This window comes from Hemitrygon akajei, chromosome 1 (genome assembly GCF_048418815.1).
Source record: "Hemitrygon akajei chromosome 1, sHemAka1.3, whole genome shotgun sequence".
Lineage (NCBI taxonomy): Eukaryota > Metazoa > Chordata > Chondrichthyes > Myliobatiformes > Dasyatidae > Hemitrygon > Hemitrygon akajei.
Genome location: NC_133124.1, coordinates 169,854,773 through 169,871,045, shown reverse-complemented (window position 1 = coordinate 169,871,045; position 16,273 = coordinate 169,854,773). Strand labels below are relative to the sequence as shown.

General features: G+C 49.1%; 1 protein-coding gene across 1 annotated transcript in view; it reads right to left on the bottom strand.

The window, feature by feature from the left end:
• Nucleotides 1-1,051: 1,051 nt before the first annotated feature.
• Nucleotides 1,052-16,273, bottom strand: part of LOC140732221 (cell adhesion molecule CEACAM6-like) — a 29,765-nt gene continuing 14,543 nt past the window's right edge. Inside the window, exons 5-9 of the mRNA XM_073054532.1 lie at nucleotides 13,188-13,463; nucleotides 12,635-12,736; nucleotides 11,778-11,842; nucleotides 5,258-5,359; nucleotides 1,052-4,406 (exon numbers count right to left, since the gene is read on the bottom strand). Coding sequence (XP_072910633.1) covers nucleotides 4,311-4,406; nucleotides 5,258-5,359; nucleotides 11,778-11,842; nucleotides 12,635-12,736; nucleotides 13,188-13,463 — 641 coding nt within the window. The 3' untranslated portion in view covers nucleotides 1,052-4,310. The remainder of the gene's footprint in view (nucleotides 4,407-5,257; nucleotides 5,360-11,777; nucleotides 11,843-12,634; nucleotides 12,737-13,187; nucleotides 13,464-16,273) is intronic.

The following is a 16,273-nucleotide window of genomic DNA, read 5'->3' as shown; positions in this document are numbered from 1 at the left end:
TCGTTTTTTGTGGTGATTGTTGGCCATAGTTATTTTTACGGAAAAAGCCTTATAAATAAAGCATTTATTTATTGCATTGTAGGGGAATTAAGAGTTATGGGCAAAAGGCGGGCAGGTGCAGATGAGTCCATGGTCAGATCGCCATGATCAGACTGAATGGCGGAGCAGGCTCGACGGGCCAGATGGACTACTCCTGCTCCTATTTCTCATGTTCTTATGTAATTGTATTTCTTGTTTTGGGAATAACCAGTAAGTTTTTGTTCGCCCTCAGCAGGGCCATCTTAAATTTGCCTCTCAGGTGGGAATGCGGGCTGCGCTCTCACAGGAAAATGGTCAAGCGGCTGGACTGAGGAGGGGGAATGGCATGGTGCATGAGAGGGATGATAGGGGAGAAGGGGTTTCTGATGCTGAGTGCAGGACATTGGGCAACACAGAGGCGTAGTGATTACTGTACCAGCAATCACCCGTCACGGTAAGGAGTCTGACCATGTCCGGGTGCTCCGGTGTCCTCCCACATTCCAAAGACGTTCGGATTGGTTAGTTGTGGCCCAGGAAGCGTGATAAGAGTCGGACAGCACATCCTGAGACTGTGTTCGCCGATGCATATGACACATTTCACTGTATGCTTGGATCTTTTGATGTATATGTGACAAACAAAAGTAATCCTTAATCTTAACTTGATTTCTCTGACCTTCTCCCTTCTCTGCCCAGTTTGTGTCCTCCTCTTCCGCTTCCCATGCGCTACAGTGAGAAGGCAGCAGATTGGGGCTGAGAGGTAAAATGAATTAGCAATGATGAAATGGCGGAACAGACGCGATGGGCCAAATGGCCTAACTCTTTTCCTATATATTATGGTCTCCTCCACCACCCACCCACCCTTCACTCCCTCTACTCTCCATTTCACTCTCTCCTTTTCGTCATCTTCTCCCCTTTCTCCCTCCCTCTCCTTTTTCTCACACATCACCTCCTCCTCGCCCCTCCCCCACTTCCCTCCTCCCTCTTCTCCCTCCCGTTTCTCTTGCCTCCACAGATGACAATTTGCTCAAATTAGTTATTTATTAAATAAGTATTTAGGCATGCCTTTACACAGCCCAATGGACACATTAGGAAGAGTGGCTCAACAAAGTGACCATGTTCATATCTACAATCTAGGAAAATCACAACAGGACTGTGGACTTTTAAACTCTAATTGCATTAGGTGATTGTATGAGGCTGACAAAATAAACAGTGCAGATATTCCAATAATAAATGCAATGAAAAACTCAACACAAACTGATTGTGATGTAAACTGAGGTAGTGCATGAAGAACTGACAAAGTGACAGTAATGGAGTAACCAAGGGAGGGAGAGTTAAGGGTCCGAGAACAGGGCAGCCCCACCGGGAAGAGGACGTGCGAAAGACTTGATCTGTTCAGGAGTCAATCCGCAGACTGGAACCAGTTGTTCCGAGAGTCTGATTGTCTGGGATTTCTAAGAAGGTAAAACAGAGATCAGGAAATGGACAAGAGTGGCTGGCATGCCTGACCGTACTGTTGGCCGTTCTGAGGTTATGCAGGGTGAGGATGGACAGGATGAACAAGATGGAAGGATCCTGTGACAGAGTGGGTAGTGATTACCTCTCTCTACGGGTTCTGATGGTCCAGATGTGTGGTACAACCCAACGGGATACTTTCCACGATGCAGCTCTGGAAGGTCCATAGAGGGCCCATGGACATGCTGGATATAGAACATAGGACAACAGAGCACAGTACAGGTCACTTGGCCCTCGCTGTTGTGCTGACGATGTTATTGATTGACTCCATGATCCATCTAAAACTTTCCTCCAACATAGCCCATAATCCAGTTGTCTTTAAATTGGTCTTTTAAATCTCCACAAAGTATCCGCCTCCAATGCCGCCACCAGCAGTGCATTCCAGGCAATTGCCACTCTGTTAAAAAAGCCTACCTCTGACTTCTCTGCTGAATTTTCCTCCACGCACCTTAAATGAATGTCCCATGACCTTACGGCTACCCTCTCTATCAATGCCTCTCATAATCCTGTACATCTCTATCAATTCAGCTCTCATCGTCCATTCCCTGGGACGGAGGACAGTCTTGGGGAGAGACTGGAAGGTTGGGACAGTTCTACGTGCACAGAGAAGGCTGAAGGGAGACCTGACGGGGTTGTGCAATACTATGTGGTCACAGATAGGGCAGATAGCGGGAATCCTATCCCTATGGCAGAGGTATGTAAAGCCAGAGGGTACAGGATAGGGTGAGGGGTTCAGAGTGGGATCAGAGGGGGCATTCTCTCCCATAGGGGTGAGGGAAGTGGAGTCTGGAATGAGGGAATGGGGGAAGACAGAGAATCAGTGTAGAGGAACCTCACTGTAGAGCAACATTAACTCAGTGTTTGATCCCGGGGTTGTGTGTGGGGCAGTGCAGAGGGAGATTCACTCAGTGTCTGATTCAGAGAATGTGTGATGGGACAGTATGGATGGAGATTCACTCTGTGTCTGACAAGGGAGTGTGTGACAGGACTGTCTGGATGGAGATTCACTCTGTTTCTGACCCCGGGAATGAGTGATGGGACGGTGTGGAAGGAGTTTCCTGCTGTGTCTGATCCCGGGAGTGATTGATGGGATGGTGTGGAGGGAGCTCACTCTGTGTCTGACCCTGGGAGTGAGTAATGGGATGATGTGGAGGGAGCTTCATTTGTGTCTGACCCGGGAGTGAGTGATGGGACGGTGTGGAGGGAGATTCACTCTGTGTCTGACCCTGAGAATGTGTGATGGGACGGTGTGGAGGGATCTCACTCTGTGTCTGACCCCGGGAGTGTGTGATGGGACAATGTAGAAGGAGCTTCACTCTGTGTCTGAACCTGGGAGTGTGTGATGGGACGGTGTGGAGGGAGCTTCACTCTGTGTCTGACCCTGAGAATCTGTGAAGGGCCGGTGTGCATTATTCTGTGTCTAACCCCAGGAGTGTGTGATGGGACAGTGTAGAGGGATCTCACTCTGTGTCTGACCCTGAGAATGTGTGATGGGACGGTGTGGAGGGAGCTTCACTCTGTGTCTGACCCTGAGAATGTGTGATGGGACGGTGTGGAGGGATCTCACTCTGTGTCTGACCCCGGGAGTGTGTGATGGGACAGTGTGGAGGGAGCTTCACTCTGTGTCTGACCCCGGGAGTGTGTGCTGGGACGGTGTGGAGGGAGCTTCAGTCTGTGTCTGACCCTGAGAATGTGTGATGGGACGGTGTGCATTATTCTGTGTGTAACCCCAGGAGTGTGTGATGGGACAGTGTAGAGGGATCTCACTCTGTGTCTGACCCTGGGGATGTGTGATGGGACAGTGTGGAGGGAGCTTCACTCTGTGTCTGACCCTGGGGATGTGTGATGGGACAGTGTGGAGGGAGCTTCACTCTGTGTCTGACCCTGAGAATGTGTGATGGGACAGTGTAGAGGGATCTCATTCTGTGTCTGATCCCGGGAGTGGAACAGTTTGGAGAGAGCTTCTCGCTGTGCCTTGCCCTCTTCCCCTGGCAGCTCATCCCACATACCCACCACCCTTTGGGTGAAGAAGTTGCCCCTCAAATCCCCTTTAAGTCTTTCAATGCTTCACTCCATGTGCCCCAGGTTAATGCACCCTCTCCACCTGAAACTTGGAGCATCCAGCAACAATGTGTAATGGGCTCGGAGAGCCCTGAGTCGATGTGAGAGTTCACACATCCCTGAGGATTCCAGGACTGAATCAGATGCAGTCCACGTTCAAGCGTCAAACGGCTCAATCCGTGTTCAGGACCCGCTATGGCCCAGTCCACGTTTAGGTCACTGATCCGGCCTTTTCCGGGTCCGTGACCCAGTGCAGCCTGATACGTGCACAGGCCTCCATTTTGGATAAATCCATGTTTGGGACCTTGTATATGGCCCCGATCCAGTTCAATCCTGATATGGTCCAGCCCTTGTCCCCGGTGAATTCTTGGTTTCAGAGTCGGGAACCGGACTAGGATGAGGTTTAAGGTTGTATTAGAATCCTTCATGTGAACTGAGGGGTGGGGATGGCTTGTTTGTAGTGAGGCATTGGCCCTCGAGGCTTGTTCCATGAGGTAGGGTTCCTCAATATGCTGGACCTGTGAAAACACTCAATCACACATCAATGTGAGGCGTCTGTCCGTACCCTCACAGTCCGTATTAATATCCCCGTCGGGGCCAGAAATCGGGGAGGATGATGGTTCTGTGGAATTCCGCTGAGTTCTCCATAACCAGTATCACGGGAGGGGTGGCTCAGTGGTCCACGTTCCCACTGCCCCCATCCTCCGCTGCCCCAGCCCTCAGACCAGGGTGGATTGGCGGCCGCTGGTTGGGGCCACACTGTGGGGTACAGATGCTCCATTCAGAGTGGAGGGAACCATGGATCCTGTGGAAGGCTGTGGGAGGGGTTGGAGGGAAGGTGAGTGATGAGGGAGAGGGTGGGGAGGGGAGGAGTGATGTGAGACAGAAGGAGGGAGAGGAGTGATGGAGACCAGTGCAGGTGGGCGGGGGAGGATTGGGCGAGGTATGGAGAGGGTGGAGGGGATGAGAGGAGGGATAGGGAGATGGAAAGAGGGTTCAGGGGAAGAGGTGAGCAGTGATGGACAGAGAAGGGAAATGGAGGAGGGGGGTTGGATGAGGGAAGTAGAGCAGTGAGAGTGGAGGAGGGGTAGGGATAGGGAAGAAGGGGAGCAGGAGGGAAAGAAAGAGTGGAGGAGGAGGTGTGAGAGGGGTGAGGAGAGGGAGAAAGAAAGAAAGATCACATCAGACCTGCTTCCAGGAGATCCCATAATCTTTCCCATATCAACAGGCCATTCACCCCCTCCAGTCTAGTCACACACACCATCTCTTGCCATCCCAACAACCTCTCCCCTCCCATTCCTCCCAGCCATTGCTGTGACCCTGTCCATGTGGGATCACATCCCACACCTCTACACAGAACCACCAGCGTAAGATCTGTAACCGAACATAATAACCAACCCGCTTCCTGCTGGACCCAGGCAGGGCAGGCGAAGGGAAGGGAGTGTAGGGGTGGTGTGGTTAAGGTTTGATGGAGTTGGGTTTGGTGTAATGTGTGGGTATAGGTGGGTGGGATTAGGAAAGCTCCTCACTCACTAGCGGTAGAGAGGGAGCAGAGATCCGTAGGAAAGAGGGGGTGCGGGTAAGGAGAAGATGGCTAAAGGGGTCGTGTAGGTGTAGAGATGAGTTTAGGGATGAGGGTGGGTAGGAAAGGACCCTCCTCACTCACCGGGTAGCTGCTGTGGTTCCCATCTGGACCCCCTCTTTCGAAGGGTGGCGGTGTAGTGAACCCTGGAGTCTCCTGTTGGTGCTTGTAGATCCAGGGCAGGACCTGTGGAGGGAGGGACAGCAGGAAGTTTCAATAAGCAGAAGGGAGCCCAGTATGACCCTTCAGCCTATTGACCACAGATTCCTATACCATTCTCTCCCTCTCCTTCCCTCCCTCCCTCCCTCCCGATGCAGAGGCTGCCTACTTGGCCCCTTTTATCCTGCTCCACAGTCAGTCTGCTGCAGACTTCCTCACTATCTGTCTCTGATCCCTATCCTCCTCCAGCCTTGGATATATTTATACCCCTCTGTCTGTACAAATTCCCAGAAATCCACCTTCTTCTGGGGCAAGGAGTTCCCAAGATTGCCCACCCTCTGCTCGACATCACCTCCCAGCCCAATGTTAAATGACTGTCCTGACTTGAGACTCTCACTGGGAATGACATCTCCACATCTCATCTGTCCTGTGATCGAGATGTCTGAAAGTTCACAGTTCAAAGCAAATTTATTGTCATATACAACTCTGAGATTCATTTGCTTGAGGCATTTACATGAAAATGAAGAATTCAATGAATTTTACAGAAATCTATACATAAGTAGACAAAGATTGATAAACTGTGCAAAAAATACTGCGATCGTGCGTTGTCGAGTACTTGGAAGTGAGTCTGTAGGTTGTGGAATCAGTTCAGTGTCGAGGTGATTGGAGTTATCCACTCTGGTTCAGCAGTCCGATGGTCATAGATTATGAACTGTTCCTGAACCTGATGATGTGGGACCCAAGGACACTGACCCCTACCTTCACTGCTCTTTATCCCTGGCTCAAGCTTAGTGTAGTTAGTGTGGATCCACCCTGAGATCCAGAGGAAGTCAGATAGTAGGCAGTAAATACTTATCCTCTGCTACCTGCCATAGAATGAGACAACACATGAACGAGTGATTCCGCCTGACCAGTCCATACTGACCAAAGTCTCTTCTTGACCTTGGGCAAGGAACACACCAAGTGCTGGAGGAACTCAGCAGATCGGGCACCATCAATGGAGGAAACAGGACAGTCAATGTTTCGGGCCCAGTTCTGGCCTCAGAGGGTGGACTCACTGAGCCCCTCCAGAAAACAGTCTGTTGCTCCAAGTTGCAACATGTGCCATCTTCTTTGGAAAATGAGGCGGATCTTGGCATCCAGGGGCACAGATCCCTCAAGTTGCTGCACAAGTTGATAGGTGGACGGTGTGTTGGCCTTCATGAATCAGGGGATTGAGTTCAAGAGCTGGGAACAGATCTATAAATCCCTGGTTAGATCACGCTTGGAATATTATGTTCAATTCTGGTTGCCTGGTTATAGGAAGAATGCGGAGGCTTTAGAGAGAGTTCAGAGGAGATTTACCAGGATGCTGCTTGGATTAGAGAGCATGTAGGTTGAATGAACCAGGGGTTTTGGCATGAAGGAAGATGAGGTAACTTGATAGATGTGTACAAGTTGATAAAAGGCAGGATGATAGAGTGGACAAGTTATGCGGGGTTACATAGTAACCTCTGAGAGGTTACGTAGTGGCTTTGTTTTCTCTTCTAAATCTGGAATTAACTTTTCCAGCCGGTCTAGTATGCCAAGGAAACTACGGACCTCTGATACATTGTTTCATGTTCTGAACTCCTGCCAATTTGTCTGAATCTTTTTGCATTTCTTCTAAGACCAGTTGATGGCCTGAGAACTTTACTTCCAACTTTGCAAATCTTTTTGTTCAGTAGATTACAGTCTGTTTCAGTTTCTGCGAGGCAGCTTCAACTCTTTTGTCATGTTCCACTCTTGAGCCTCCAATGATGAGTATATCATCCATTGACAGACTAGTCACAGACTTCCAGTCAGAGAAGCAACCATCTACTACTACTCTCTGGCTTCTCCCACAAAGCCAATGTCTAATCCAATTTACTACCTCATTCCGAATGTCGAGCTACTGAAGCGTCTTTACCATGAAGAACATTGTCAAATGCCTTACTAAAGTCCATGTAAACAACATCCACTGCCTTGCCTTCATCCACTTTTCTCGTAACTTCCTCCAAAAATTCTATAAAATTGGATAGACATGACCTACCATGCACAAAGCCATGCTGACTATCCTTAATCAGTCCATGTCTATCCAGATACTGATATATCTGTTCCCTTAGAATACCTTCCAATAACTTTCCCCACATTTAATGTCAGTCTCACCAGCCTACAAGTTCCTGGTTTATGTTTAGAACCTTTCTTAAGCAGCAGAACAACATTGGCTATCTTCCAATCCTCTGGTACCTTTCCTGTCTCTAAGGATGGTTTAAATATCTCTGCTAGGGCTCCTGCAATTTCTGCATTCGCCTCCCAAAGGATCCGAGGAAACACCTTATCAGGCCCTGGAGGTTTATCCACCCTAATTAGCCTCAGGATAGCAAACACCTTCTCCTCTATAATCTGTACAGGGTCCATCAAGTTGATGCCACTTTATCTCACTTCTATAGACTCTATGTCCATTTCCAGATTAAATGCAGATGTAAAAAAATTGTTTCAGATCACCCCCATCTGTTTTGGCTCCACACATGGATTACCATTCTGATCTTCCAGAGGACCAATTTTGTCATATCAGAAACGATCTGGTTTCTTTCTTAAATGTTCCCTTACATTCCTTATACTCTGTAAGCACCTTATTTGTTCTTACCTGCCTATACCTGTTATGCACCTCCTATTTTCCTTAACCAGGGCCTCAATATCTCTCCAAAAAACCAAGGTTCCCTACACTTGATATCTTTATCTTTTATGCTGACCGGCACATTCCAGCATTGCACTCTCAAAAATTCTCTTTTGAAGGCCTCCACTTACCAAGTACACCTTTTCCAGAAAACAGCCTGTTCCAATCCACACTTGCTAGATAATTTCTGATAGTCTGGGCCCCTCTCCAATTTAGAACTCAGCATGTGGACCAGATGTTTCCTTTTGCATATGTACTTTTAAACTAATGGCATTGTGGTCACTAGATGCAAAGTGTTCCCCTACACAATTTTCTGTCACCTGGCCTGTCTTGTTCCTTAACAGCAGATCCAGTTTCACACACTCTTTCACTGAGACATCAATGTACTGATGAAGGATATTTTACTGAACACTGATAAACACTATCCCATCTCATCCTTCTACAGTATGGGAGTCTCAGTGAATGTGCAGAATGTTAAAATCACCTGCTGTAATAACCTCACACAAAATGCTGGTGGAATGCAGCAGGCCAGGCAGCATCTATAGGAAGAAGTACGGTTTCGGCCCGAAACGTCGAGAGTACTTCTTCCTATAGATGCTGCCTGGCCTGCTGCGTTCCACCAGCATTTTGCGTGTGTTGCTTGGATTTCCAGCATCTGCAGATTTCCTCGTGTTTGCTATAATAACCTCATATTCCTTGCAATGATCTGCAATCTCTCTACAAACTTGCTCTTGGACTGTTGGGAGGTCTGCAATATAGCCCCATTAACATGGTCATACCTTTCCTATTTCTCAGTTTCACCCATAGTGCCTCTCCAGACGAGTTCTCAGTCTGTCCTGACTGTCTGACTAGTAATGCCACCCCTCCTCCTTTAATATCTCCCAGTCTGTCACATCTAAAACAACGGAACCACAGATTATTGAGCTGTCAGTCCTGCCCCTCCTGCAACCAAGTCTCGCTAATGGCTACAATACCATAATTCCAGGTGTCGATCCATGCCCTGAGACCACTCGCCTTTCCTGCAATACTTCTTGCATTAAAATATACACACCTCAGGACTCTATTCACATACTGCTCAACATTCTGATTCCTGACATCGTCTGAGGTCTTACCAACATCTCTCTCCACAACCTCTCATGAACTGTTCTGGCACTCTGGTTCCCATCCCCCTGCAACTCTAGTTTAAATCCCACCTTGTGAAATACTCCTAAATTTCTCCTTGTCTGATTTGTACTCTTTTACCTGAGCATCTATCAGTCCTAATCCACCCATGGTGTCATCTGCTTTCTCACCCATGATGACTACCATTGTGCTAACTTGCTGCTATTCTGAAGCTTGAGTGAAATTGCTTGCTACCCTAAATTTCTCAAACTGTCTGAGCCCTTAGTTTAGAGAAATCAAATTTCTTGAGAAGCTTGTGAGGTGAGTAGATGTAGGTACTGCATGTTATTGCTTCATTTTCATGTTCGTTTGTTTAGTATTTTACTTATTTGGACTCCAAAAGTCATTTTTTACCCCCCAAAGAGTTTGACTGACTTCTCTGCATTGTCTGTGTCTCTGGGCACTTCTCCAGGCTAGTGGCCACAGGTTATTAGATAGATAGATAGATAGATAGATAGATAGATAGATAGATAGATAGATAGATAGATAGATAGATAGATAGATAGATAGATAGATAGATAGATAGATAGATAGATAGATAGATAGATAGATAGATAGATAGATAGATAGATACTTTATTCATCCCCATGGGGAAATTCAACTTTTTTCCAATGTCCCATACACTTGTTGTAGCAAAACTAATTACATACAATACTTAACTCAGTAGAAAATAAGATATGCATCTAAATCACTATCTCAAAAAGCATTAATAATAGCTTTTAAAAAGTTCTTAAGTCCTGGCGGTAGAATTGTAAAGCCTAATGGCATTGGGGAGTATTGACCTCTTCATCCTGTCTGAGGAGCATTGCATCGATAGTAACCTGTCGCTGAAACTGCTTCTCTGTCTCTGGATGGTGCTATGTAGAGGATGTTCAGAGTTATCCATAATTGACCGTAGCCTACTCAGCGCCCTTCGCTCAGCTACCGATGTTAAACTCTCCAGTACTTTGCCCACGACAGAGCCCGCCTTCCTTACCAGCTTATTAAGACGTGAGGCGTCCCTCTTCTTAATGCTTCCTCCCCAACACGCCACCACAAAGAAGAGGGCGCTCTCCACAACTGACCTATAGAACATCTTCAGCATCTCACTACAGACATTGAATGACGCCAACCTTCTAAGGAAGTACAGTCGACTCTGTGCCTTCCTGCACAAGGCATCTGTGTTGGCAGTCCAGTCTAGCTTCTCGTCTAACTGTACTCCCAGATACTTGTAGGTCTTAACCTGCTCCACACATTCTCCATTAATGATCACTGGCTCCATATGAGGCCTAGATCTCCTAAAGTCCACCACCATCTCCTTGGTCTTGGTGATATTGAGATGCAGGTAGTTTGAGTTGCACCATATCACAAAGTCCTGTATCAGTTTCCTATACTCCTCCTCCTGTCCATTCCTGACACACCCCACTATGGCCGTGTCATCAGCGAACTTCTGCACATGGCAGGACTCCGAGTTATATTGGAAGTCTGATGTGTACAGGGTGAACAGGACCGGAGAGAGTATGGTTCCCTGCGGCGCCCCTGTGCTGCTGACCACCGTGTCAGACCTACAGTCTCCCAACCGCACATACTGAGGCCTATCTGTCAAGTAGTCCACTATCCAATCCACCATGTGAGAGTCTACTCCCATCTCCGTTAGTTTGTGCCTTAAGATCTTGGGCTGGATGGTGTTAAAGGCACTAGAGAAGTCAAGGAATGTAATCCTCACAGCACAACTGACCCCATCTAGGTGAGAGAGTGATTTGTGCAGCAAATACGTGATAGCATCCTCCACTCCCACCTTCTCCTTATACGCAAACTGAAGAGGATCCTGGGCGTGCCTGGTTTGTGGCCTCAGATTCTGTATTATCAGCCGCTCCATGGACTTCATCACGTGCGACGTCAGGGCAACAGGTCTGAAGTCAATGTGTCCGCTTCTGGGTGTAGCTTGAAGGTGTTGCCCAGGCTAGCTATCTGCTCAGCCTTATGGTGCGTATGATTGGAAACTAGCATAGGCAGTTTAGGTTGATAAGTCTCTGAATATTTTTCATAGATCAACCACTTTTTTACGATGTTCTGTTCTTTATAGAGGGACAGTGCAGAGCACGTCAGGATGTCAGCGTGCAGGATACTGAACTGAACTTTATTGATAATGCTCCTTGTACAGTATGTGAGGTCCTCCCATGAGGGAGCAGCTAACTGAGTGACATAGATATAACTACCACTACACACACCCAGCAAAATCTTACCCCTTACCCACACACTGAGGGGCAATTCACAGTGGCCCATTAACAAGCTCCCCACTCCACACACACACACACACACACACACAGTGCTGAAGGTCATAATTGAATGAGTGTCTGGTGCTGTGACAGGGTGACAGAGACGGGCAGCAGGGTAGAGACCACAGGAGGTGGTGTAGGAGACAGTGAGGGTGTGGGGGTCGGGTCACAGATGAGGTGGGGTGTTGGGCTGGAGAGTTCACAGGGAGGGGAACGGGTGTAGGAGCAGGACAGGGGTCAGAGATGTAGGGATAGGGATATAGGGGTCATAGTGTGTCAAAGAGACAGGGAAATGTAGGGGCTGGAGTGGATCACAGAGACAGGAGGGGGCAATTAGAGGGCATCTCACCTTGGCATCCACCTCTCTTGATCTTGCAACCTCTGCTTGTTTCTTTGAGGGGTTATTCCTATTTCCTGTAGGGTTAGAGAAGGACAGTCAGTGGAGCAGGGGAGGGAGAAATTTGGGGGCATAGACCTCGTGTCCTGTTGTAACCCTCCCCCTTGCCCACAACATCCCCCTCTCCCACGCCTGCCTCTCACCCTTGGTTCCACCTTCGCTTCCCATTCTACCAAAATTATTCCATGACTCCAATTTTGCACCCCCTTGGTTCACTCCCTGCTCCATCCCCTTCCACTTTCCACATCACCTTTCACTAGTCCTGTTTCCCCCCCCCAGTCCACAGCTTTCTCACAGATCCCCTCTTCTTCCCTGGCCCTTTGTCCCTACTTTACCCCCTCCCCACTCCCTCTTTTCCTATTCCTTCCATCAGCATTCACCTCCTTCCCCATCTGCACTCTCCCATCCCTTCTCTCTGAATAATCAGCTCCCTGAACGAAGCTGTACAGGGCAGACTGGTGATGTCTCTGCCCGGCTGTTGTGACTCCCATTCAGACGCTTGTGTGTGTGTGAGAAAGAGAGAGTTTCTGCGTGCACGTGCGCATGTGTTTGTGTGTGTGTGTGGGTGTGCACTGGTGTGTGTGTTTTTCTGTGGGTGTGCGTGCATGTGCGTGTGCACGCGCCATGTGTGCAGGTGTATCTATGAGTATGCATTTGTCTGTATGTATGAGGCTGTGTAGGTGTCTCTCTGTGTGGGTGTGTCTGAGTGTGTGTGTATGCAGGGTTATGTATGTGTGTATGTCAGAGAGTGACTGAAAGTGGTTGCGTGATTACCCCTTGGTCCAGACACAGACTGCAGTTATACTCACTCCAGCGTTTCAACAGGTAGACAATCAGCAGGACAATAAGGATTAGGGCAGCCACTGCTCCAATAACGACCCCCGCCACCCCTCCAGCACTCAGACATCCACCTGCAGACAGAAGGGAGGGTCAGTCTGAGCTGAGACAGAAAAAGGCGCCCCCCCTCCCCTCCCCTAGGCAGTGAGTTACAGGCTGGGATCTAATCCAGGATGTCGGGGGTTTATGTATAGAATAACAGATCCCCTGGAGTGAGTTGCAGGCTGGGATCTAATCCAGGTGTCTGGCAGTTTTATATATAGAATACCAGATTCCTGGGACTGGGTTACAGGCAGGAACCTAATCGAGGGGATAGAAAGAATACAGATCCCCATGAGTAGGTTATAGGATGTGATCTGATCCAGGGGATGAGTGGATTGATGCAGAGAATCACAGATCCCCAAGAGTGGATTATAGAGTGCGATCTGATCCAGACCCTGGGCTGGGACAGAGTGGCGTGTGTGTGTGAGACAGCCTCGCTGATCGAATTGCCATGGTTCCAACTCTGAGAACGGTTTCACTCACCCACACCGACGACCCTAGTGGACACTGCCCTCTCCAATCCTGTCTGGGCATTGGATGCGGTGCAGGTGTACAATCCTGAGTCACTGGAGGTCAAACTGTTGATCGAGAGGGTGCTGCCTTGTGCCTGCGCCTGTCCCTGCAGAGTCCAGCTGAAGTTGGCCTGAGGCACGGAGTCTGCTTGGCAAATCAAACTCCCGCCTCGTCCCAGAATGACCTGGTCTGGGGTAACACAGTCTGATTGGAACCGACGGCTCACCACTAGCGATTCTGGGCCATCTGTGGGATAGACAGAGACCATAAGGGTGTCTGGAAGAATGACAATCTGGGTATTTGTTTGTGGGCATCACTCTCTTTATCTTCCTGCGAGTGTGTGTGTCGCAGTGTGCATATCTGGGTGTGTGTGTGTTTGTGTGACTGTCTCTGAGAGTTTGTGCCTGTCTGTGATGTAGCTCTGAGTGTGAAAGTTTGTGTGTCTTTGGAAACATTTCTGTGTGTGTGAGTGTGTCTGAATGTGTGCGTGTATCTGTGATACACCATGGCATGTGAGAGTACATATATCTGTGAGATATCTGTCTGAGGGGTGTCTGTGAGATATCTGTCTGAGGGGTGTGTGTCTGAGAGATATCTGTCTGAGGGGTGTGTGTCTGTGAGATATCTGTCTGATGGGTGTGTCTGTGAGATATCTGTCTGAGGGGTGTGTCTGTGAGATATCTGTCTGAGGGGTGTGTCTGAGAGATATCTGTCTGAGTGGTGTGTGTCTGTGAGATATCTGTCTGAGGGGTGTGAGTCTGCGAGATATCTGTCTGAGGGGTGTGAGTCTGCGAGATATCTGTCTGAGGGGTGTGAGTCTGAGAGATATCTGTCTGAGGGGTGTGAGTCCACGTGATATCTGTCTGAGGGGTGTGAGTCTGAGAAATATCTGTCTGAGGGGTGTTTGTGAGATATCTGTCTGAGGGGTGTGAGTCCGCGTGATATCTGTCTGAGGGGTATGAGTCCGTGTGATATCTGTCTGAGGGGTGTGAGTCCATGTGATATCTGTCTGAGGGGTGTGAGTCCGCGTGATATCTGTGTGAGGGGTGTGAGTCCATGTGATATCTGTCTGAGGGGTGTGAGTCCGCGTGATATCTGTGTGAGGGGTGTGAGTCCGTGTGATATCTGTCTGAGGGGTGTGAGTCCGTGTGATATCTGTCTGAGGGGTGTGAGTCCGCGTGATATCTGTGTGAGGGGTGTGAGTCTGAGAGATATCTGTGTGAGGGGTGTGAGTCTGAGAGATATCTGTCTGAGGGGTGTGAGTCCATGTGATATCTGTCTGAGGGGTGTGGGTCTGAGAAATATCTGTCTGAGGGATGTCTGTGAGATATCTGTCTGAGGGGTGTTTGTGAGATATCTGTCTGAGGGGTGTGAGTTTCTGCGAGATATCTGTGTGAGGGGTGTGAGTCTCTGAGATATCTGTGTGAGGGGTGTGAGTCTGAGAGATATCTGTCTGAGGGGTGTGAGTCTGAGAAATATCTGTGTGAGGGGTGTGAGTTTCTGCGAGATATCTGTGTGAGGGGTGTGAGTCTCTGAGATATCTGTGTGAGGGGTGTGAGTCTGAGAGATATCTGTCTGAGGGGTGTGAGTTTCTGCGAGATATCTGTGTGAGGGGTGTGAGTTTCTGCGAGATATCTGTGTGAGGGGTGTGAGTCTCTGAGATATCTGTGTGAGGGGTGTGAGTCTGAGAGATATCTGTCTGAGGGGTGTGTGTCTGTGAGGAATGTGTCTGGGGGGTGTAAGTCTGTGCGATATCTGAAGGGTGTGTAGATTATCTGTGAAAGTGTCTTTTCTGTCAGTGAGTGTGTGTTTGTTTCTGTATCACTGAGGTTGGTCCCATTTCTGGGCCATTTCTGGGCCTACTCTCTGTCCCTGAACTCTACTCCCAATCAGTTCTGATCTGAGCACTCCTCTCCCATCCCTCCTTCTCTGTCCACATCCCCCCTCCCCAACCCCTCCTCTCCTTCACATCTCTCCCTCCCTCATCCTTCTCCCCTCCCTCCTCTCCCACATACTCTCCCTCCTACACTCTCTCCCCTACCCTAGTTCAACACTTTCTCCATTATCTTTCTCCTCCCTCCTTTCCCAGTCTCCCTCCTCTAACCACTCCCTAAATACCCTCTCTACATTCCCTTCCTTCACCCCTCTCGCTCGCTCCTCTCCCACATTCTCTCTCTCCCTTCCCCTTTACTTCCTACCCTTCTGTCCCTACCTCCTCTTGCCACAGTGCTCACACCACAGTCCCTGTGTCTCTTCCCCTCATTCCACTCCCAACATTCTTCCTACCCACACTCTCTATGCCTGCTCCAATCCCTTTCATTCCCATTTGCCCAAACACCTTTCCTCAACCCTCCTCCCCACCCTGCTCTGCCCTGCCGACACAATAGACACTGACACAGGGAGCTCTGGCTGACAGTGTAACCCACCATACACGTCTACCACCTGGCATTCATGCAGCCCTCATCCCTCCTTCCATCCCCTCCACTTCCTCCTTCAGCCTCTCTTCCTCTCCGACTCCTTCTTCCACATCACACCTCACTCACTCCCACTTCCTCCTTGGCCTACAGTCAATCTTCCTCCCCTCACTCCACACTCCCCCATCCTTGTTCTGTTTCTTCCCCAAAACCAACCACTTCCTCCCTCCTCTCCTCCCTCTCCATCCCTTCTCCCCTGACTCTCCCGCTTCTCCCTCTCCATCCCCAAAACCCACCACTCCCCTTCTTCCTCCTCTCTCTCTTCCTACCTAAAACCAAAACCACTCCTTTCTTTCACACCTTCCCTCCTCTCCTCCCTCTCCCAAACCCACCCCTCCCTCCCTTCTCCCATCTCCCACTTTCCCCCTTCCCCTTCCTCCCCCTCCCTTCTCCTTCCAGCCACCTTCTCCCATCCCTTCTCTCGCCATCTCCAAAACCTGCCCCTCCCCTCTCTTTTCCTCTTCCTACTCAAAACAAACACCCCTCCCTTCCCCTCACCTTCCCCTTCCTTCCCTCCCTCTTCATCTTTCCTCAAAACTCAACCCTCCCTCATTTCTGTCACTTCCTCATCCTTCCTCTCCC